Here is a 24,269-nt window from a genome sequence, read left to right as displayed (position 1 = left end):
TATGGCCTACCAAAGAGGCCTGCTTCACCCCTTGCCAGCAATATTGCAACCCTGACATACTACCCAGCAACAGATCTGGCTTATGTCATCTCAACATCTTACTTCTCGAACCAACTGACATGCTAGAGTTTCGTCCCAGTTTATCTGTTACCAAAAGTGCCTTTTTAAGAAACATTGCGTCAACTATAAATTACCTCAGTGAGTAGTTCTTGAACCCAAATGTTTTTTGATATGTTTAAATGATACCTTGGTGGTATGACCACATGAGACCACAATGCTTCCTTTATTTTTAGAAATCGAAACTCCCTCTATGCAATTGTCTGGTTGAAAATGAAGACCTCCCTTTTCTAGATGTCATGAATGTAGAAATCGCTCTTGGGTCACAATATGTATGGTGAATGAACACACAATTACTTATAGTTGTGAGCTACTAACTGTTTTCACTCATCCCAAGGCAATAGTATTTTATGAGCACTCACTCAAATTGTGGGAGTTATATCAGATCCTGAGAGCTTGTCGGCAGAGTTTACCCATTTCCATTTAGTGTTAGGTGTTAGCGCAGAAAAGGTGCTCTGAGAAGCAGATTCACCATGCATTTTGACTAGAATGCTCAAACATCATGAGCAACCAGATGTTGTGGAGAACTCAAGTAGGATGGTTTTCCTGCCATATGAAGATAAAGAGCAATGGTGAAACTCATCTCTGCATGTGGTTAGATGTACTCAGAACTGAGCTTCATGGAATAAAAAAAAATTTTGGGCATGCCTGTTTGAGAAAGTCAACAACATATTACACATAGAAAATATAAATGATGAACTGATCTCTCTCTCTCTCTCTCTCTCTCTCTCTCTCTCTCTCTCTCTCTCTCTCTGTGTGTGTGTGTGTGTGTGTGTGTGTGTGTGTGTGTGTGTGTGTGTGTGTGTGTTGTTTTGTTTTGTAGCATTCCATAAGTCATATGCAGTACTATATGGTAGGACAGCTAGGCAATAGAGCTTAGCAAGAATTACTTAGATTCATTTGTGATGAACCATAGGTTCCTAAGTAGTGAGCTCCCAGTCCCACTGATTCCATATCATCTTAAAATAAATACAAGCTCCAGCAACCAGTGTCTTAAAGAAAGCCAAAACGTATACTTTATTGTGAAGATCACAAGACTGCAGAAATCTGTCAAAGCCATCAGCCCTGAATGTGTACAATACACCAAGTGGGTTGATTGCTGTTGATGCAGAATAGTCAGTGATAATGTGTAGGATACCTCCTGCATCCCAGTTGTATTGAAAGTGAATTTCTGGTGACTTCAAGCTGTTGTATCTTGGGCAATATTTTGTTGAAATAAATGAAATTTTGCCATCTTGTACAACTTTATGCATTCTCTTAAAAATAATAATGTAAAGAATTTTATTTGCCATATTTCACCACAGTATTTTACACAAAATTACCTGAAAAATTGGCTCCGTAAATATCGATGCCTAAAACAATTTCAAAGTTTGGCTTCGTGTATATCAAGGACTAAAGGTACAATGAATGTGGAATTTGACATGTAGTAACCTAACAACACAAGATTCTCAGATATAAAGTTTCATTTATATACTACTTTCCAATACTGAATAAATTCAGTACAGAATTAAAGATTTTGTAAAAAGGTCAAAAATGCAGTATTTTTGACCTAATTTTGCAAAAAGTTGTGTTCTGTAAAACTCTCCAAACTGGACTTCTTAGAAAGACCATGGCTTTAACGAAAAGGAAATATGTTATTGATGAGCCAACAGAGGCTAAGAATGCTAGCTACAGTAATTTGAAACAAAATTGGGCACAAAAATTGCAACATGAAAAAAATGTAAATTTTGGATTGTTATATCTCTTAGAGTTAATACATTGTGAATATGAAACTTATTGTGCACTAGCTCAGTAGCACAAGCATATGGAATAAAAAAAATTTCATTCACCTACTATTTTCCATTAATCTACAAATTTGTAAAAAACTGATGATTTTTGTGAAAAGATGTAAATATGGTATTTTTGACACTTGTTTTGTTGTTATTGTTGTTGTTGTTGTGGTGGTCTTCAGTCCTGAGACTGGTTTGATGCAGCTCTCCATGCTACTCTATCCTGTGCAAGCTTCTTCATCTCCCAGTACCTACTGCAACCTACATCCTTCTGTATCTGTTTAATGTATTCATCTCTTGGTCTCACTCTATTATTTTTACCCTCCACGCTGCTCTCCAGTTCTAAATTGGTGATCCCCTGGTGCCTCAAAACATGTCCTACCAACCGATCCCTTCTTCTAGTCAAGTTGTGCCACAATCTCCTCTTATCCCCAATTCTATTCAATACCTCCTCATTAGTTATTTGATCTACCCATCTAATCTTCAGCATTCTTCTGTAGCACCATATTTTGAAAGCTTCCATTCTCGTCTTGTCCAAACTATTTATCGACCATGTTTCATTTCCATACATGGCTACACTCCATACAAATACTTTCAGAAACAACTTCCTGACACTTAAATTTTTACTCCATGTTACGAAATTTCTCTTCTTCAGAAACGCTTTCCTTGCCATTGCCAGTCTACATTTTATATCCTCTCTACTTCGACCGTCATCAGTTATTTTGCTCCCCAAATAGCAAAACTCCTGTACTACTTTAAGTGTCTCATTTCCTAATCTAATTCCCTCAGCATCACCTGACTTAATTCGACTACATTCCGTTATCCTCGTTTTGCTTTTTGTCGATATTCATCTTATATCCTCCTTTCAAGAGACTGTCCATTCCATTCAACTGCTCGTCCAGGTTCTATGCTGTCTCTGACAGAAATACAATGTCATTGGCAAACCTCAAAGTTTTTATTTCTTCTCCATGGATTTTAATACCTACTCCAAATTTTTCTTTTGTTTCCTTTACTGCTTGCTCAATATACAGATTGAATAACGTTGGGGAAAGGCTACAACCCTGTCTCACTCCTTTCCAAACCACTGCTTCCCTTTCATGCCCCTCAACTCTTATAAGTGCCATCTGGTATCTGTACAAATTGTAAATAGCCTTTCGCTCCCTGTATTTTACCACTGCCACCTTTAGAATTTGAAAGAGAGTATTCCAGTCAACATTGTCAAAAGCTTTCTCTAAGTCTACAAATGCTAGAAACGTAGGTTTGCCTTTCCTTCATCTTTCTTCTAAGATAATTTGTAAGATCAGTATTGCCTCACGTGTTCGAACATTTCTACAGAATCCAAACTGATCTTCCCCGAGGTCGGCTTCTACCAATTTTTTCCATTCGTTTGTAAAGAATTTGCATTAGTATTTTGCATCCGTGACTTATTAAACTTTCACATCTGTCAACACCTACTTTCTTTGGGATTGGAATTATTATATTCTTCTTGAAGTCTGAGGGTATTTCGCCTGTCTCATACATCTTGCTCACCAGGTGGTAGAGTTTTGTCAGGACTGGCTCTCCCAAGGCCGTCAGTAGTTCTAATGGAATGTTGTCTACTCCCGGGGCCTTGTTTCGACTCAGGTCTTTCAGTGCTCTGTCAAACTCTTCATGCAGTATCGTATCTCCCATTTCATCTTCATCTACATCCTCTTCCATTTCCATAATACTGTCCTCAAGTAAATCACCCTGGTATTGACCCTCTATATATTCCTTCCACCTTTCTGCTTTCCCTTCTTTGCCTAGAGCTGGGTTTCCATCTGAGCTATTGATATTCATACAAGTGGTTCTCTTTTCTCCAAAGGTCTCTTTAATTTTCCTGTAAGCAGTATCTATCTTACCCTAGTGAGATAAGCCTCTACATCCTTACATTTGTCGTCTAGCCATCCCTGCTTAGCCATTTTGCACTTTCTGTCGATCTCATTTTTGAGACGTTTGTATTCCTTTTTGCCTGCTTCAGTTACTGCGTTTTTGTATTTTCTCCATTCATCAATTAAATTCAATATTTCTTCTGTTACCTAAGGAATTCTACTACTCCTTGTCTTTTTACCTACTTGATCCTCTCCTGCCTTCACTTCTTCATCTCTCAAAGCTACCCTATTCTTCTTCTACTGTATTTCTTTCTCCTATTCCTGTCAATTGTTCCCTTATGCTCTCCCTGAAACTCTGTACAATCTCTAGTTAGTCAGTTTATCCAGGTCCCATCTCCTTAAATTCCCACCTTTTTGCAATGTCTTCAGTTTTAATCTGCAGTTCATAACCAATAGATTGTGGTCAGAGTCCACATCTGCCCCTGGAAATGTCTTACAATTTAAAACCTGGTTCCTGAATCTCTGTCTTACCATTATATACTCTATCTGAGACCTCCCAGTATCTCCAGGCTTCTTCCATGTATACAACCTTCTTTTATGATTCTTGAACCAAGTGTTAGCTATGATTACGTTGTGCTCTGTGCAAAATTCTACAAGGCGGCTTCCTCTTTCATTTCTTCCCCCCCAATCCATATTCACCTACTATGTTTCCTTCTCTCCCTTTTCCTACCGACAAATTCCAGTCACCCATGACTATTAAATTTTCATCTCCCTTCACTACCTGAATAATTTCTTTTATCTCGTCATACATTTCATCAATTTCTTCATCATCTGCAGAGCTAGTTGGCATATAAACTTGTACTACTGTAGTAGGCATGGGCTTTGTGTCTATCTTGGCCACAATAATGCGTTCACTATGCTGTTTGTAGTAGCTAACCTGCACTCCTATTTTTTTATTCATTATTAAACCTACTCCTGCATTACCCCTATTTGATTTTGTATTTATAACCCTGTAATCACCTGACCAGAAGTCTTGTTCCTCCTGCCACCGAACTTCACTAATTCCCACTATATTTAACTTTAACCTCCGATCCATAGAACGCCAGTTTTCTTTCTCCTGATAACAACGTCGTCCTGAGTAGTCCCCGCCCGGAGATCCGAATGGGGGATTATTTTACCTCCGGAATATTTTACCCAAGAGGACGCCATCATCATTTAACCATACAGTAAAGCTGCATGCCCTCGGGAAAAATTACGGCTGTAGTTTCCCCTTGCTTTCAGCCATTCGCAGTACCAGCACAGCCAGGCCGTTTTGGTTAGTGTTACAAGGCCAGATCAGTCAATCATTCAGACTATTTCCCCTGCAACTACTGAAAAGGCTTCTGCCCCTCTTCAGGAACCACACGTTTGTCTGGCCTCTCAACAGATACCCCTCTGTTGTGGTTGCACCTACGGTACGGCTATCTGTACCGCTGAGGCACGTAAGCCTCCCCACCAACGGTAAGGTCCATGGTTCTTTGGGGGGGGGGGGGGGTCACTTGTTTTACAGATACTATTTTGTATCAAAGCTTTAAAACTGGCATCATTTGAAACAATTGTTTTAAGAGCTTCCAACCTCCACCTCTGCAACCAGCCCCCCCCCCCCCCCCCCTTTCCATCACTAGATGTTGTTGTTGTTGTTGTGGTCTTCAGTCCTGAGACTGGTTTGATGCAGCTCTCCATGCTACTCTATCCTGTGCAAGCTTTTTCATCTCCCAGTACCTACTGCAACCTACATCCTTCTGAATCTGCTTAGTGTATTCATCTCTTGGTCTCCCCCTACGATTTTTACCCTCCACGCTGCCCTCCAATACTAAATTGGTGATCCCTTGATGCCTCAGAACATGTCCTACCAACCGATCCCTTCTTCTGGTCAAGTTGTGCCACAAACTTCTCTTCTCCCCAATCCTATTCAATACTTCCTCATTAGTTATGTGATCTACCCATCTAATCTTCATCACTAGATAAGGGTGTAATTTCCAACATGGGCTAACAATACTACATGAATTCAGTGAAAGTAACTGGAAATATAATGCTGCTAATAAAGTTTTAACTTTTGCATCTTATATAAAGTATATTGGTGATTAAAGGCATGATAAAGATGAAACTTTGTACACAAGACCTTAGCAAAGTAAAGTTTTTTCCAGTATAAAATATGGTTCATGTACTGCTTTCCAAATTTCTAGAAATTCGTTCCAAACTTGATTTTCATAAAAATTACAAAAGTAGATCACATTCAATTTGCATTTAGAAAATTTATGTTCCATAATTAATTTCAAACTAATTACAGCTGGAAAGAGCATGTTTTGAAGCATCCAGAAAATCATATTCAATTTTCCAGTGTGCACTAACAATATCTGAAAATGATGGACAGATTTGAGGAAATGTGCCACAGCAACAGGGTACATTTCACAAAATGTTGTCCGTGTTTTATTGCCTATGATTTTTATTTTTAAATTGACAAGTAAGATCTCACTCTATTGTTTTGGTACATGGTGACATTGTCTTTACCAGTACAAGAATTTGACATGGCGACCCAGTTGCCATAGGAGTCACGAAATGCTAGCCACTGGTGGGTTTATTCATCCAGTTTCCTACACCTGTAATTTGGTTTCTTAATTTAGGATCAAAGCTTTGCGATGGTAATGGTCTGCTTACAAAGCCATTTCCTAAGTACCTAATCCCCAAATCTCAGTTCTGTAGGACTGTTGTAACTGTGACCAGAAAGGTTGCGGGGTTGTAGTGAAGGAGAGCTCGGTGAGACCCATGGAGCAGCCCATGAACAACAACACAAACAGGAAAGGACAGAAACGAACAACGAAGGACAACCGAGCAAGACCTTATGCACAACAACACACAAGACGCAACAGAGTCACAAGAAAACCTCACCAATCAACCACGTCCACTCGTACATGGAACAAATTAATGTAAACACACTGTCTGTAGGCGAGATGTTGATAGACACAAACAAAGATCAGACCGACTGACTGACTGGCTGGCTGAGCGAAAGGCAGGCGCTTAAATACATGATTGGGGACATCGCTATTGGCCTCTGGGACCACGTGTTCCACCGTGGTGCCCTCACATTATACATGGGCCAGGAGGCGCACCCCGCCCCGCCATGGCTTATGGTGTGACGGTGCAGAGACCTCTAGTGGTCTTTGACGTCCATGCCGTCTGCTGCAGATTCAAAACCCGCGGCGCGTGGTACCAGGACGACTATCCAACATAGGCAGATTTTAAATTTGACAACATTTCAGTTTACATTTTTTTATAATATTTGAACCACTTTCTGCAGTTCGTTTTCTGGAAATTGATACTGTCAGTTAGATGATTATATTGAAGGAAAATAGAGCATGATGGGGTCTTGATCTGGTACCCAATAAAATGAATGAGCTGGGCCTTAAGCATGCATAAATTTTGTCAGGGTATAATTGTGTTTCATTAATTTTTCAATAATGTTACCGATCCACCATTCATTATCATATTTACAGGCAATATAATGACTGAGAGTATCAACTCCTATCCATTTCAGAGTGAGCATGGCTGCACTAGATACTCTGGCAACAAAATAGAAAATTTATCATGTCAGTAGAAACTTTGCTGATACGAATTTATGATGCTCTCTCATACTGGCAACTGTGCTGCTTTCTTGCCATCTTATTTCTTCAAACTTTTTGCTTTCTTACATTTCTTGTTTTGTAAAACACACACACACACACACACACACACACACACACACACTCACAGATATGTCACAAAAGATGAATAGATCTTTTGTCTTCAGTATTTGATTGGTTGATGGCCTTTGTAGGCTTGTGCATATAACCAGTTGCTTGTGCTATCAATCCCATCACTCCCTGCAGATTTTCCGTAGCTGGTGACAAAAAAGTTCCATTCTGCATCAGTGTTGAAATCATTTTTGTGGCTACACGGATTGACAAAATTCTTATAATTTTTACATTGTGCAGCTGAGATGGCACTTAAATAATGTTTTTTTGTTTGAGTTCACAAAAAGTTGATCAGTTTTTGAATAAACGCCTGTACAGATACCGTAACATTTTGCATTGACCTGAAATAGTGCAACAGTTAACAGATTGCAACATTCCCTTGTTGATGTAATAAGCTACAAAATGGTGTAAAGTAGCATGCAGATTTTCCCTCTGGAAAACTAACTTTCTAAAAACATATTAAATGAGATCTATTTTTGTAATTTTTATGAAAATCGGGTTTGAACTGATTTTATAGAAATTTGGTTATCCTATAAAATACTTCATGTTGCTAAGTTGTTGTGTCCAACATTTCATGTTTATCGTGCCTTTAATCAATGAGATACCTGAAGACAAAGTTAAAACTCTATTCGCATCACGATTTTTCTGCCCACTTTGCCTCAATTTATGTAGCGTTGTTATCCCATGTTGGAAATTACACCCACTGTTTTTGGGGGGTGCGGGGATCTTAAACCATATTGTTTCAAATGAGACTGGTCTTCATGCTTTAAAAATGGTATTTGTAGAAGTGCTCAGTACACCAATTTACACCTTTTCACAAAAGTCATTCTCCCTTCTTTTCCAAATTTGTAGATTACTGGAAAATAGTAAGGGGATGAAATTTTGTTTGCCATATCCTTATGCTAATGAGCCACTTGAACCATTGCATATTAAGTTTCATTTCCAGCATGCGTTTACTCTATGAAATACAATAATCCAAAGTTTACATTTTATTCGTATTGCAATTTTTGCACCCAACTTTGATTCAAAGTATCTGGCATCACTAGCCCACATTGGATTATCAAATACACATTGTCTTGTGGTTAAAGCCACAGTCTTCCTAATCAGCCCAGTGTGGAGAGTTTTAAAGAACACAGTTTTTTGCAAAATTAGGTCAATTTTCCCCGTAATTTATTCAGCATTGGAAAGTGGTAGTAAATGAAACTTTATATATGAGAACCTTGTGTTGTCAGATTACTATATGCCAAATTTCACATTTGTCATAACTTTAGTTCCTGAGATATAAGAAGCCAATCTCTGAAATTTTTCTCAGGTGATTCTGTCTAAAATTTCTTTTGACTGTTTTCAACAAAATATTACCCAATATATAACAGCTCAATGCCGTCAGAAATTCACAGTCTGTGCAAACTTGTGTGTGGAGCCAAACAAGTTGACTGGCTATATCTCTGCCAGTGTTTCTTTGACGAACATTAAACTTTGCCAGTTATCATTGGGGTTATGTGCAAATATTCACACAAAATTTCATCAAAATCCGTGATGCTTGAGCAGGAAAATGTTCGGAAATTAGGCGATTAGAAGTGGCGTGACTGCAGAGAAAGTGGGCTAATGTAGCTGTCAGAGATGCCAAGAACATCATCAGGAAAATAAATACTGTGCTGAAAAAGAGCAGGACATTTATTTTAAAACATAAATTGCCCTAAAATGGTCCAGTTGGGCACCTCACCTTAAACTCACATGTGACCAAGTATGAAATAGCCAACCAGATGAACTGCCGCTGCCAAGCTACGGCCTAAGGCCAACAGTTTCACTCAGTAATGGAACATCCTGTTAAAAAAATGTAATAGACTTCAGTAGCTGCTTCACAGTCTCTTCTCCGTGGAATTGGAAAATTGTAAGTATAAAAGTTTTTCCAAATAAAATGCAGTCTTGTGAGAAAAATTATTTTATTTCTGCTGGAACTCAAACATAATACCTTCTATTTGTATTTTTCCCTTTTTCTCTCAACATTCCTCCTTGTGCACCAGTATCCTGGCGTGTCTTTCATCTACATGTCGCACTTCAACACAGTCTTTCCCAGTGCATTCAAGTCTTCTTGTTTTTTCTTCTCCACTTCATGCTCCACCCTTTTCCCCAATATCCACCACAGCTGGGATTGCTGCTTGCACAGTTCATGCAGCAACAGCTCTACACTACAGTTGGTGTGTGAATTGTTCATTAGTTATCTCTTACGATGAACTTTGCCCAGAATCCAAAAAATCTTCCATCTTTTATGTTTGGGTGTCCACTGTTTAGCACTCTTTATATATGGAGAGGAAGTAATCTTACCCTAATGTACATGTTATATAAAAATTATGTCTTGTATACTGAATGCTGTAAGATGTTGTAAATATCAAAAATTGGGGCAAACAACTAGTTTCTGTAGAGGTGACTCTTGTGGGTGTTGCTGAACTCAGACATACTAACATCCATACCATTAACTGCAGATGTTCTCCATCACAACTTACATATAGAGGTCAGCAAACAATAAAGCCAGTTGAGATGCACTAGAGACCGGTTTCCGTAGCTCTATCACTTCCTAGAAGTGAGACAATAAGAAATAATGCACGTTACTTACGGTGATAGCAACACCACTATCTCTTGTCGACAGCATCGCGGTAGATATTTTCATGGAGTGTTGGGTAATGATAAATTATGAAGCACATAGATGACAAAGGGTGGATAGGTGGATACTTGATGAATAGGGCAATATGAAAGTGAAATTTTTGGAAGAAGTGTGACAGCCCATGTCTATTTTTCTTTGTTTTGTCTCAGATCATTACTTCTGATTAATTGGCAAAATAATGCAGGAATATTTGATAATATAATATTTAAGCCAATGACATTCTTCCTACATTGTAGCAACTGTTTTGTGTATTAACACGATAAAGGTCTTGCCTACAAAGCAAGTAGGACCCCATCTTTGTTAAAAAAAGAAGAAAGGTCATACATATTTTCTGTGTGTGCCTCTTCAGAACCCCTATTTGAAATGACTTTAACAATTCTGGGATGAACTAGAATAATTGTTAATGCCAGATCTATTTAGCTAAAAACCTGGCAACAGGTGTCAAATACGCTTCTTGTTATGTTTGTAGCAAATGGATGTAGCATTTAAGAATGAAAATAAATTTAGTTTTCAGTGTGTGTTTGAAGATACCACCCCAGCATTAGGCTCTGTCATCTTTCTTGACTACCTTCCAGAGGCCGTGCTTGTAACAATTGTTTCAAGAGTGTGTGGAACAGGGACTCAACCATTAATAGAATTTGCATTTTCGCTTCAAATTCTTGTAAATCACCAACAGTTGGGCAAAGCCTAGTTGCATTTGTTTAATTCTTCTGTCTTCGAAGTCTAAGAATAAAGTTGAAAATTTCATACTTTTTTGTTGACTTTTCTTACGGAAAATAGGCATTGGAATGTATAAGGATAGTAACAAAATGCCAATTAAACCATTAATTAGAGCAAGTCATATTCAGGAAATTTCATGAAACTTGTGCATGTTTATGTGATCAGGTTTAATTAATAAAGAAATGAGAAAAAATACAGCTTATTCAAACAACAGGCCTAATAGATTACTACAGGTGGTGTAGCTAAAATAAGAGCCAACTATTGACTGAACAAGCTTCACTGTGCAAATTATCATCAGGAGCATTATACAGTGTTGGGTTTGGTTGTTGTGTATGTACTCACTATTCATAAATAACTAATTCATACATCTGTGGGTGACCTGACTGTAACACACGATGTTTTCACAGGAAGAGCTACTCCATATGGTGGTCTGACTCACTGCAACAGGTAGTTGAGCACTCCATTGTGTGACAACAGGCACCAATGCTGCCAAAGTAAGAACTTTCTAGATATGACAATTTTTAAGAAATTATATCTAAAAAAAAGATGATGTAACTTACCAACCGAAAGCATTGGTATGTTGATAGACACACAAACAAACACAAACACACACACAAAATTCAAGCTTTCGCAACCCACGGTTGCTTCATCAGGAAAGAGGGAAAGACGAAAGGATGTGGGTTTTAAGGGAGAGGGTAAGGAGTCATTCCAATCCAGGGAGCGGAAAGACTTACCTTAGGGGGAAAAAAGGACAGGTATGCACGTGCGCGCGCACACACACACACACACACACACACACACACACACACACACATATACAAACACATGCAGACAATTATATATGTAAAAAACAATAAAAAAGGAAACATCTGATGTAGCTGGAAATGTAACATATCTCTCATGAGTTTTTGAAACTGGGTGCAATAAGTCCAAAAATAGCCAGTTTTGAGGAGAGATAAGAACTTTCAAAACAAAAGATTAAAATTACTTGTTTCACCTCTTGTCTCTAAAATGTGGACTGTATCTAAAAGTACAGAGATCATGTACCTTCTTTTGCTCACTTGTAGCACCACAGGAGATATATACATTATGCAAGACAATATGCCTCACTACCACTTCAAATGGTGCTGAGGGATGTTGGGTAACATTCATATCTACATCTGTACTGTGTGAACCATCATGAGATGCATGGCAGGGCTGTCTGGGACTATTGACCACAGTATTGTTAAGCAAATCTGGGATGTTGTTGACATGCAAGTTGTGGGTCTTTTTGTATAGTTGCAGACTGGCATGGCTCTTTTTAGCTTCCAGTTCTTTATGAGATTTGCCGTCATCAACAGGATGGAGAAGGATATCACATACTACAAGGAGAGTTTCTGATTCAGTTACTTTCAATAAAACCATGAAAGTATTAAACTCAGAACTCCAGAACATTGTGAATGGTTACCCATTTGACACTCTGCTGTGATTGGTATAATTGGAGTGCACAGAACATGCATCATTGAGATTCCTGGTGTTTCAGAGAGATGTAGAATAGATTTTAAGTACTATGAATTTTTCATTGTGCGGGTATGCAGATGTTATACCAAAAGCAAGCACATAATCTACATCTAAATGTTTACTCTACAAACTATCATACTCTGTATAGACCTGTACCCTATTCACAGCTATCTTGTATCAGTTTGACCTAGGTGTGTGCAAATTAGGTTTTTGTGGCCTTTGGGTGTGGTTTTGATCTTTAGTGAGACCAGTTTGCTTAAAACCCCCTTTTTCCCATGTATAAAGTGCTCTGCAGATCCCATTAATCTCGAGAACTTTGTGGTGACTAAAACAGCCAACATTGCCTCCATAGAGTTTTTTCTTTTAATTTCAAATAAACCTGCCAGAGGAACATCCGCAACTGAACTTTATACCAGAGGTTGAAAATCCCGCTACAGTTGTAAGGTTCTTTTATTTAGAACATGACCTATTTCGTGCTCTTATACGCCCATCTTCAAATGTTATTCTGAAAATAATTAATAATTAATTGTGAAAATAATTTATTATGTTGGACTGGTGTAGTGTCTTAGCAGCAGCACATTGCAGTGTTTCTTGATATCTTGGATCTTGTCTTCTGATTGTGAAAAATGCACCCATCATCTTGTCTGAAAGCAGTATAAATATTTTATACACACACTGCTCTGCAGCTTGCATGAATCTCAGGAACTTCATAGAGGCTCAAAGTTGATGTCAGCTGCAGAGGATTTATTTAAAATCCAATCAGAAGACAAGTTCCAAGAGATCAAGGAAAAACTGCACTATATGAGGAGAGGCATTTGAGATCCAACATATCTGGCATAATCTATTTCAAGAATTTCTAAATAAATTTAACGCAACTGATCCCAACTTTTAGTCATGGTGAAAGTGTTGTTGTTGTTGTTGTTGTTGTGGTCTTCAGTCCTGCGACTGGTTTGATGCAGCTCTCCATGCTACTCTATCCTGTGCAAGCTTCTTCATCTCCCAGTACCTACTGCAACCTACATCCTTCTGAATCTGCTTAGTGTATTCATCTCTTGGTCTCCCTCTACAATTTTTACCCTCCACGCTGCCCTCCAATACTAAATTGGTGATCCCTTGATGCCTCAGAACATGTCCTACCAACTGATCCCTTCTTCTAGTCAAGTTGTGCCACAAGCTCCTCTTCTCCTCAATTCTATTCAATACCTCCTCATTAGTTGTGTGATCTACCCATCTAATCTTCAGCATTCTTCTGTAGCACCACATTTCGAAAGCTTCTATTCTCTTCTTGTCTAAACTATTTATCGTCCATGTTTCACTTCCATACATGGCTACACTCCAACAAAGACTTTCAGAAACGACTTCCTGATACTTAAATCTATGGTGAAGTTAGTAGCAACATTATTACATGCAACTTGTGAGTCAGTCTGAACTGCTGTTGATGGATTTGTAACAGCTTTTACTGTAGTTACTATTGTATCTGAATCTTCTATCTTACGCAGTAACATGTCCAATGATGGTCTTCCCAAAACTTTTAGTAAATAATGCAATCATTACCTTAAATCTTCTGAAAATATATTTGTTTTTTTGTTAATAGCAGAATTTTCTCCTTTATTGTACAATTTTTTTAAAATAAGATTTTTCTTCATTGTTGCAGCGTGTGTGAATTGTGTCCGGTGGAGTTTCTCAGGAAAATTTTTGGCATCTGGTGGTGATGACAAGCTTATAATGATATGGAAAATTAGTAAATACACAGGTACGAATATTTCCTCTGTCTGTTCATTTTTTTCTGTTTTTTGTTTTTACCTTTCTTCTTATTTGTCTACTAATGTACTGCCAGTAGGCTGATAGGTTTTGTGTTTTGCTAGTTTCCTTTGAAATGCTTCTTTTTAAAAAATGCATTGAAACAATTGTTTGAATATAGATTGATAGGTCTGGTAGTAGTATATATATCATGTTGATAAGTGTGATTCTTGTATTCAGGATGTAAATACATCGTTACCTAAATGATTACTGTCACAAATCTCATAAATTATTAAAATTGAGTTTTGTAAAGTTAGAAAAATTTTATTTAAAAATGTGAACTGTACCTCAAGATACAAACTGTGCTGAAAACTGGAGAGCTGTCACTACCGGTAGTTAAGAGGTTCAGATAGCCATTCCCCAAAATAGTTGGATATTGGAAGATTCCAGCTAGTTAATTTCTTGAGATGTATCCTCTGCAAAGTCTTTCCAGGTACCAGTGAATTTTCCTTTTGGGCAATTATGCAAAATGTGGCTCAGTGATGTTCCAGTGACATTGGTCATTCCTTCCTTATGAAGTGTTGCTTTAGTCACAGCATGGCCAGTTCTTATATGATTGAGGTAGCTACCCATATTTTTCTTTGTATGGTGGTTCCCAAGAATTGGCTGGTCAGATCTATTTTATACCTATATTCTGATGACCATGGAAGAACATCTGTTGATTTCTCTGTTGAGTTCTGTCTGTTCATGTGTTATGCTTGGCATTGGAGATTTGATGGGGCAATAGTAGCAAGTACTGACAGTCTACATCTACATCTACATTTACACTCTGCAAGCCACCCAACGGTGTGTGGCGGAGGACACTTTACGTGCCACTGTCATTACCTCCCTTTTCTGTTCCAGTCGCGTATGGTTCGCGGGAAGAACAACTGTCTGAAAGCCTCCGTGCGCGCTCTAATCTCTCTAATTTTACATTCGTGATCTCCTCGGGAGGTATAAGTAGGGGGAAGCAATATATTCAATACCTCATCCAGAAATGTACCCTCTTGAAACCTGGCGAGCAAGCTACACCGCGATGCAGAGCGCCTCTCTTGCAGAGTCTACCACTTGAGTTTGCTAAACATCTCCGTAACGCTACGACGGTTACCAAATAACCCTGTGACGAAACGCGCCGCTCTTCTTTGGATCTTCTCTATCTCCTCCGTCAACCCGATCTGGTACGGATCCCACACTGATGAGCAATACTCAAGTATAGGTCAAACGAGTGTTCTGTAAGCCACCTACTTTGTTGATGGACTGCATTTTCTAAGGACTTTCCCAATGAATCTCAACTTGGTACCCGCCTTACCAACAATTAATTTTATGTGATCATTCCACTTCAAATCGTTCTGCATGCATACTCCCAGATATTTTACAGAAGTAACTGCTACCAGTGTTTGTTCCGCTATCATATAATCATACAATAAAGGATCCTTCTTTCTATGTATTCGCAATACATTACATTTATCTATGTTAAGGGTCAGTTGCCACTCCCTGCACTAAGTGCCTGTCCACTGCAGATCTTCCTGCATTTCGCTACAATTTTCTAATGCTGCAACTTCTCTGTATACTACAGCATCATCCGCGAAAAGCCGCATGGAACTTCCGACACTATGGTGTCATGGTATTGGTGTGGATTTAAGAGTTCCTATCGCAATTCTCATTCTGTTCTTTAGATGAATATCTATTTTATTGACGTGGCTATGTCCACCTCAAACACAAGAAAGCTTTCAATGACAGGATACACCAGTGGCTGTGCTGTAGTTCTCAAGATGTTTACATTTGATCCCAATTAATAACAGCCAGTTTCCTTTGTATATTATTTCTGTACTTTAGCTTTTGTTTTCTTAATTCTAAGTGTTTCCTAAATATTGGGGATTACCGAGAGTGATGTTGACTTTTCTTTTCTTCCTGTGTATCACTGACAGTAAGAAAGAGAGGGCAAATAGTTACAAACTATTATTGTGCCACAGTAATGGAGCTTCTTGTTGATGCAGAACTGATCCAGAGTAATGTGCATCATATTTGTAAAAAATTTCAGACTTCTAGCAGTTACCCCCATTGTCATCAGTAGGAAGAGAAACAGATAGTCAAAAATCCTGATGGAAGCTATTTTTTTCTAAAGGAGAAACCCAGTATTGATAAAATTATAATGAAATCCCAGGAATCCACAGATGTGAATGCCGTACCAATGTCCCTGAAACCAAAGGTTGTTCCAGGTATACCATTTGACCCACAATGTCGTGATTCCCATCAGAAATATAATTATGGAGCATTCTTTTCTGTAATCTTGAAGTGTTATAAATAAGGCAGGTAAAGTTCTGCAGAATGTAAATAATTTAGGAGTAAAGGAGAAAACTCACCAAATAGTAAAAAAATTGAGTCGTTTACAGACGCACAAAGAAAAATGAAGAATTTGGTAGCTTTTGGATGAATTGTTTTACAAGCTAGAACACACACACACACACACACACACACACACACACACACACACACACACACACACAATTGCTGATCTACTTTTGTGCATTGTTGGGTCCTTACCCCATCTCTGTTTAAAGTTGTTGACGTGCATTCTGATTTTTAAAATGCCCATCTTAATTGAGTTATTGTAATTTGGAGTGTGGGCCGGAATTGTTATTGGTTCATACAATATGTTGTGCATATCCATAGGGCAGTGTTTGGCCACAGCTAATTTTTGCAGATTTCAGTATTTGATTTACCATTGGTTTTTACTATGGCTCTGGAACACTGGCTAAATAGATTATCTGTTGTAGATAGTACCAAAGAATATAATGAATGGTTGAAGTGATGGCTATTTCATGGTTACGAGGGTTGCCCAGAAAGTAATGCACCACATTTTTTTTCTCAGCTGAAAACAATGCTTAGAGTGGGAAACATTATGTATGTATTATATGAAATCTCCTGAGTGGGTGCGCCAAGCTTCTGTCACTTTTGACAGTAGCATAACTGCAGGACAGTTTCAAAATGGCATCTGTAGGTGATGTACCGTACATTACAAGCAACGTGGTGTCAGTGAATTTCTCACTGCAGATAAACAAACTATGGGGAATATTCACAAGCACATGCGCAAAGTGTATGGAGCATCTGCTGTCAACAGAAGTGCAGTTAGTCACTGGGCACGGTGGGTGAGGTCATCAGAGTGCAGTTCAGTGGAGCTCCAGTGGTTGGGGTTAGGGCATCCTTGGCTGTCACAACTGACAGCCCTGACCTAGCTCCCCTCAGACTTCCACTTGTTTGGGCTGTTAAAGGATGCCAATTGTGGAAGACATTTTGAGGACGATGGGGAGGTGATTCACACAGTGAAGCATTGGCTCTACCACCAGGACAAGGATTGGTACCGACAGGGTATATATGCCCTTGTTTCTCACTGGAGGAAGACCATAGAACAGGATGGAAATTACACTGAAAAATAGGGTGTATACGTAGAACACCATTCTTCTGTGTGTAATTCTCATTATGTTCCATAAAAAATTGTCGAAGAAAACAAATGCAGTGTATTACTTTCTGGGGAACCCTTGTATTTGGATCACAGTTTTAATCCCTCATCTTCAAAATATTCTGCTTGGAATACTGCTCACTACGATTAAACAATGGACAGCCAAAGTTGATCCAACATTCTAACTGGTTGGTAATTAATATTCACTAGTAATAACTTCTGATACTAGGCATATTTGGTTGTGTGATGTTCTAGTTGTTTACAGTGTGTTGTGTGTGCGTGTATTGTGTTTTTCTGAATAAACTAGATTATGGTTCTTGGTAGGTGTAGCTCCACTTACAGAGGTGTTAAATTTCTGTGCACAGTGCTATCTCGTTACGTTTATACCGTGAAAATGACAGCATGTTCGCCTGTCGAAATATTGCCGGTTGTTGGAGATGTCGCTCAGCTACATTCCTTTAATTTGTTTGAACATTTTAAATGCTATGAGAAACTCAAATTTCATACAAAGGAATCAACTGCAACAAAGATTAGTTTATATAGTACCTTTTTATACTTATAGCGTAGTTTGGCATCTCAGTGAACCAGCTATTTACTGGGGATGATGACTTGCCACTGTGGTTGCAGTAGTGACAGTGGGCCAATTGCACTGGTATATTTTCATGTTTATACTGATTGCCCATATGTCAACCTAGAACTCCATGGAAACACCATTGATTGAGAGACTAAGAAAACTTGTTTGTAGAAGTTCCAGCTGATGCCACAGATTCCAGCGATGTGTGTGTGTGTGTGTGTGGGGGGGGGGGGGGGGGGGGGGGGGGACACCAACCTGTTTGCCAATTGCCATCTCATGGGAACAGCATCCAAACGTCCCTTCCAGTTGCAAGGGTGACACAGCTTTTCAAGAGAGGACAATGGTGTAACACCTTATTGCTACACCTTTTAATGGCTACATTGTGGAGGAGCAGCCCTTACTGAATGCTGTATCAACACAGTGGGAATAATGGTACCATATCTGCTCCTGCACTGTAACAGCAAATAACATAGAGAGGATTTTGCCAGTAGCTACTGTGTAAACTACCATTTGAAAGATGACCACTGCCTCCGAGAGCTTGATGATGTGCCTGATGATTATGGTGGTGGTGGTGGTGGTGGTGGTGATTATAATGATTCTCATCAAATGACAGTGTAACATTGACTAGTACTTGTTGTGACCTTATATCTGCTCCCTTTGTTGAATTGTCAGTGCGGCAGACTTTGGTTCGATTTCCAGCCAGCTCAGAGATTTACCCAGTTTGAGGACTGGGTGTTGTGTTGTCCTCATCATTTCATCATCATTGACATGCATGTTGCCCACAGTGGCATCAACTGAAAAGACTTGCAACTCACCGGCCATCAATGTGCCATACAGTCATTTCATTTCATATGTTCCCTCATTTTAAAAAATGGGCAATTACAGAAAGCCAACAGCAAAATGATGCTGACTTGATGTAAGTTATTCAGCTCATCATTTTCAGTAGAAATCTTAATTGCCAAAAATACACATATGTTCCAGTTTAGCTACAAACTCTTTTATTCCAACACCATGGAAGTGCACTGCTTGTTCTGCCAGTTGACTTATTTGCTTCCTCTTCACTTATAACATTGTGTGCCAGAGTTTTTCTAAGCTCTCATTCCTTCAGCTTTGGAAAGGAATGGCATTGGTACATCAAAATAATGATGTAGGCCATAGCAATGAATTAAAATTATTACCAGCACCATTATTCAAACCCGTGTCTCCTGCTTATTAGTCTCAATGCTGGTATAGATTTTGATTCATTGCTTCAGCCTACATCATTATTATTGATAAGGATGAGACTCAATATGTCTCAGGAACATCAACTGCATATGATTAAGTGTACATCAAAACTTTACTTTCCAAATGCAGCAGTCATTTCTCTGTATCATGTGCAGTGTGAATGGGTGTTGTCTTTTCAATGTTAGCATTGTAGCCTGGTGGTTTGACATTCCTTTAGTAAACATCAGTATTGGTAGTGTGTCCTCAAGGCAAAAATGCTAAAACTATGCTAGTAGTGACCTCTCATTGTACCAAAATATCATTGACTGTATACTTTGGTATTATGTTGGAAATCTAGAGATTTTCTACGATGATGAATGTGTCATGATGAACACAAGTTTCATTACTTGTTTTTGCCAGTCATAGTAGGCACAGTTTCCAGTAGCCTCATCTGTCTGTGACCACTTAATTAAGATTAGTTCTTGATATGCCTAGATATTTTTCATGAACTTAATTGATGAGTTATGCTTGGATCTTTCCATGGGTGGTTATATGATTTCATTAGTCACTACAGTTTTCGTATGCTTCACCTGTTGGGAAATTATCAACATAAAAAGAAATCATATGCTGATACATTTTAAAAGCCTTTTCGTCATTTTTGTATAGAAAATGATTCTCAGTCTGATGATTGCATTTGGTGAGACTTTTAATTGATGCCATACTTTAGAAGTTACTTATCATGCACATCAGTGCTAAAATTGGTGTCTGATAATTTAGGGCTTCTTGCGTGAATATTAGAAGAAAATACAATATTGATAACTCCAAAAAATTACTTTTCTTCCATTTTTTACCGCTCTGTTGCATGAATTTTTTTAGGAAACTGATTTCAATGAAAGACCATCTGATGATAGGGACCAACACACAAAATACTATATAACAGGTCAAACACAGAAATTTTGATTTATTCTATGTTTTAGGTTTGTTGTCATATGGTAACAAACTGAAAATATTCATTAAATATTAATTGTTCCGTTACAGGGAAGTGGAACCATAATGTGTGTTACCATTAAGCATCATTTTATGTTGTTGTTGTTGTTGTTGTTGTTGTTGTGGCCTTCAGTCCTGAGACTGGTTTGATGCAGCTCTCCATGCTAGTCTATCCTGTGCAAGCTTCTTCATCTCCCAGTACTTACTGCAACCTACATCCTTCTGAATCTGCTTAGTGTATTCATCTCTTGGTCTCCCTCTTCGATTTTTACCCTCCACGCTGCCCTCCAATTCTAAATTGGTGATCCCCTGATGCCTCATAACATGTCCTACCAACCGATCCCTTCTTCTAGTCACGTTGTGCCACAAACTCCTCTTATCCCCAATTCTATTCAATACCTCCTCATTAGTTATGTGAACTACCCATCTAATCTTCAGCATTCTTCTGTAGCACCACATTTCTATTCTCGTCTTGTCCAGACTATTTATCGACCATGTTTCACTTCCATACATGGCTACACTCCATACAGATACTTTCAGAAACAACTTCCTGACACTTAAATCTATACTCCATGTTACGAAATTTCTCTTCTTCAGAAACGCTTTCCTTGCCATTGCCAGTCTACATTTTACATCCTCTCTACTTCGACCGTCATCAGTTATTTTGCTCCCCAAAAAGCAAAACTCCTTTACTACTTTAAGTGTCTCATTTCCTAATCTAATTCCCTCAGCATCACCCGACTTAATTCGACTACATTCCATTATCCTCGTTTTGCTTTTTGTTGATATTCATCTTATATTCTCCTTTCAAGACACTGTCCATTTCGTTCAACTGCTTGTCCAGGTTCTTTGCTGTCTCTGACAGAATTGCAATGTCATCGGCGAACCTCAAAGTTTTTACTTCTTCTCCATGGATTTTAATACCTACTCCGAATTTTTATTTTGTTTCCTTTACTGCTTGCTCAATATACAGATTGAATAACGTTGGGGAAAGGCTACAACCCTGTCTCACTCCCTTCCAAACCACTGCTTCCCTTTCATGCCCCTCAACTCTTATAACTGCCATCTGGTTTCTGTACAAATTGTAAATAGCCTTCGCTCCCTGTATTTTACCCCTGCCACCTTTAGATTTTGAAAGAGAGTATTCCAGTCAACATTGTCAAAAGCTTTCTCTAAGTCTACAAATGCTAGAAACGTAGGTTTGCCTTTCCTTAATCTTTTTTCTAAGATAAGTCGTAAGATCAGTATTGCCTCACGTGTTCGAACATTTCTACAGAATCCAAACTGATTTTCCCCGAGGTCGGCTTTTACCAGTTTTTCCATTCGTCTGTAAAAAATTCGCGTTAGTATTTTGCATCCGTGACTTATTAAACTGATAGGTCAGTAATTTTCACATCTGTCAACACCTGCTTTCTTTGGGATTGGAATTATTATATTCTTCTTCAAGTCTTAGGGTATTTCGTCTGTCTTGTACATCTTGCTCACCAGGTGGTAGTGTTTTGTCAGGACTGGCTCTCGCAAGGCTGTCAGTAGTTCTAATGGAATGTTGTCTACTCCCGGGGCCTTGTTTCGACTTAGGTCTTTCAGTGCTCTATCAAACTCTTCACACAGTATCATATCTCCCATTTCATCTTCATCTACATCATCTTCCACTTCCATAATATTGTCCTCAAGAACATTGCCCTTGTATAGACCCTCTATATACTCCTTCCACCTTTCTGCTTTCCCTTCTTTGCTTCGAACTGGGTTTCCATCTGAGCTCTTGATATTCATGCAAGTGGTTTTCATTTCTCCAAAGGTATCTTTAATTTTCCTGTAGGCAGTATCTATCTTACCCCTAGTGATATGTGCCTCTACGTCCTTACATTTGACCTCTAGCCAGCCTTGCTTAGCCATTTTGCACTTCCTGTTTATCTCATTTTTGAGACGTTTGTATTCCTTTTTGCCTGCTTAATTTACTGCATTTTTATATTTTCTCCTTTCATCAATTAAATTAAATATTTCTTCTGTTACCCAGGGATTTCTACTAGCCCTCGTCTTTTTACCTACTTGATCCTGTGCTGCCTTCCCTCAGAGCTAACCATTCTTCTTCTACTGTATTTTTGCCACCATTCCTGTCAATTGTTCCTGTATGCTCTCCCTGAAACTCTGTACAACCTCTGGTTTAGTCAGTTTATCCAGGTCTCATCTCCTTAAATTCCCACCTTTTTGCAGTTTCTTCAGTTCTAATCTACAGTTCATAACCAATAGATTGTGGTCAGAGTCCGCATCTGACCCTGGAAGTGTCTTACAAGTTAAAACCTGGTTCCTGAATCTCTGTCTTACCATTATATGATCTATCTGATACCTTCTAGTATCTCCAGGATTCTTCCATGTGTACAACCTTCTTTTATGATTCTTGAACCAAGTGTTAGCTATGATTAAGTTGTGCTCTGTGCAAAATTCTGCCAGACGGCTTCCTCTTTCATTTCGTACCCCCAATCCATATTCCCCTACTATGTTTCCTTCTCTCCATTTTCCTGCTTTCGAATTCCAGTCACCCATGACTATTAAATTTTCGTCTCCCCTCACTACCTGAATAATTTCTTTTATCTCATCATACATTTCATCAATTTCTTCATCATCTGCAGAGCTAGTTGGCATATAAACTTGTACTACTGTAGTAGGTGAGGCCTTCATGTCTATCTTGGCCACACTAATGCAATCACTATGCTGTTTGTAGTAGCTTACCTGCACTTCTATTTTTTTTATTCATTATTAAACCGACTCCTGCATTACCCTTATTTGATTTTGTATTTATAACCCTGTACTCGCCTGACCAGAAGTCTTGTTCCTCCTGCCACCGAACTTCACTAATTCCCACTATATCTAACCTTAACCTATCCATTTCCCTTTTTAAGTTTTCTAACCTACCTGCCAGATTAAGGGATCTGACATTCCACGCTCCGATCCGTAGAATGCCAGTTTTCTTTCTCCTGATAATGACGTCCTCTTGAGTAGTCCCCGCCCAGAGATCCGAATGGGGGACTGTTTTACCTCCGGAATATTTTACCCAAGAGGACGCCATCATCATTTAACCATACAGTAAATCTGTATGCCCTCTGGAAAAATTACAGCTGTAGTTTCCCCTTGCTTTCAGCCGTTCACAGTACTAGCACAGCAAGGCCGTTTTGGTTAGTGTTACAAGGCCAGATCAGTCAATCATCCGGACTGCCTCTCTGTTGAGAGGCCATCATTTTATATACCCTCAAAAACAATTTAGATGTGATCTAGCTGGCAGCTGAATTCACACTTCACTAATTCCCACTATATCTAACCTTAACCTATCCATTTCCCTTTTTAAGTTTTCTAACCTACCTGCCAGATTAAGGGATCTGACATTCCACGCTCCGATCCGTAGAATGCCAGTTTTCTTTCTCCTAATAACGATGTCCTCTTGAGTAGCCCCTGCCTGGAGATCCGAATGGGGGACTATTTTACCTCCAGAATATTTTACCCAAGAGGACGCCATCATCATTTAACCATACAGTAAATCTGTATGCCCTCTGGAAAAATTACAGCTGTAGTTTCCCATTGCTTTCAGCCGTTCACAGTACCAGTACAGCTCGACCTTCACCAAAGATTGCCGCTAAACACAGTCTGGGTCGATGCATCCAGACTGTGTGTGTTGCCAGATGTGTACATCATGCATATTCAAGTGTTTTTCTTAACATGATATGTAAGTTTACAGTTTTTTGCTGCATGACAACACCATGCAATGCAGGGTTAATATTTTGCATCATTACTTTCCAGATACTTGCTATATGCTGTGAGATACCAGAAACTTAAAATGATCCACCATTGATAAAGCTACCAACCTTTTAATAGAAATATTTGTA

General features: G+C 38.8%; 1 protein-coding gene across 3 annotated transcripts in view; it reads left to right on the top strand.

Moving 5' to 3' along the window:
• The window catches only part of LOC124711634 (protein HIRA-like), a 237,620-nt gene that overhangs the window by 24,647 nt on the left and 188,704 nt on the right, over window positions 1-24,269 (top strand). For 2 of the 3 annotated variants that reach the window (XM_047241819.1, XM_047241820.1), the window contains exon 4: window positions 14,043-14,141. In XM_047241819.1, the coding sequence (XP_047097775.1) occupies window positions 14,043-14,141 (99 nt within the window). Of the gene's footprint in view, window positions 1-11,295; window positions 11,383-14,042; window positions 14,142-24,269 lie in introns of all 3 variants that reach the window. The other variant, XM_047241821.1, reaches the window with a different exon arrangement.

Source organism: Schistocerca piceifrons, chromosome 8 (genome assembly GCF_021461385.2).
Source record: "Schistocerca piceifrons isolate TAMUIC-IGC-003096 chromosome 8, iqSchPice1.1, whole genome shotgun sequence".
NCBI classification, from domain to species: Eukaryota; Metazoa; Arthropoda; class Insecta; order Orthoptera; family Acrididae; genus Schistocerca; species Schistocerca piceifrons.
Note: the sequence above shows the minus strand (reverse complement) of the source record. Positions and strands in the feature narration are given on the sequence as shown.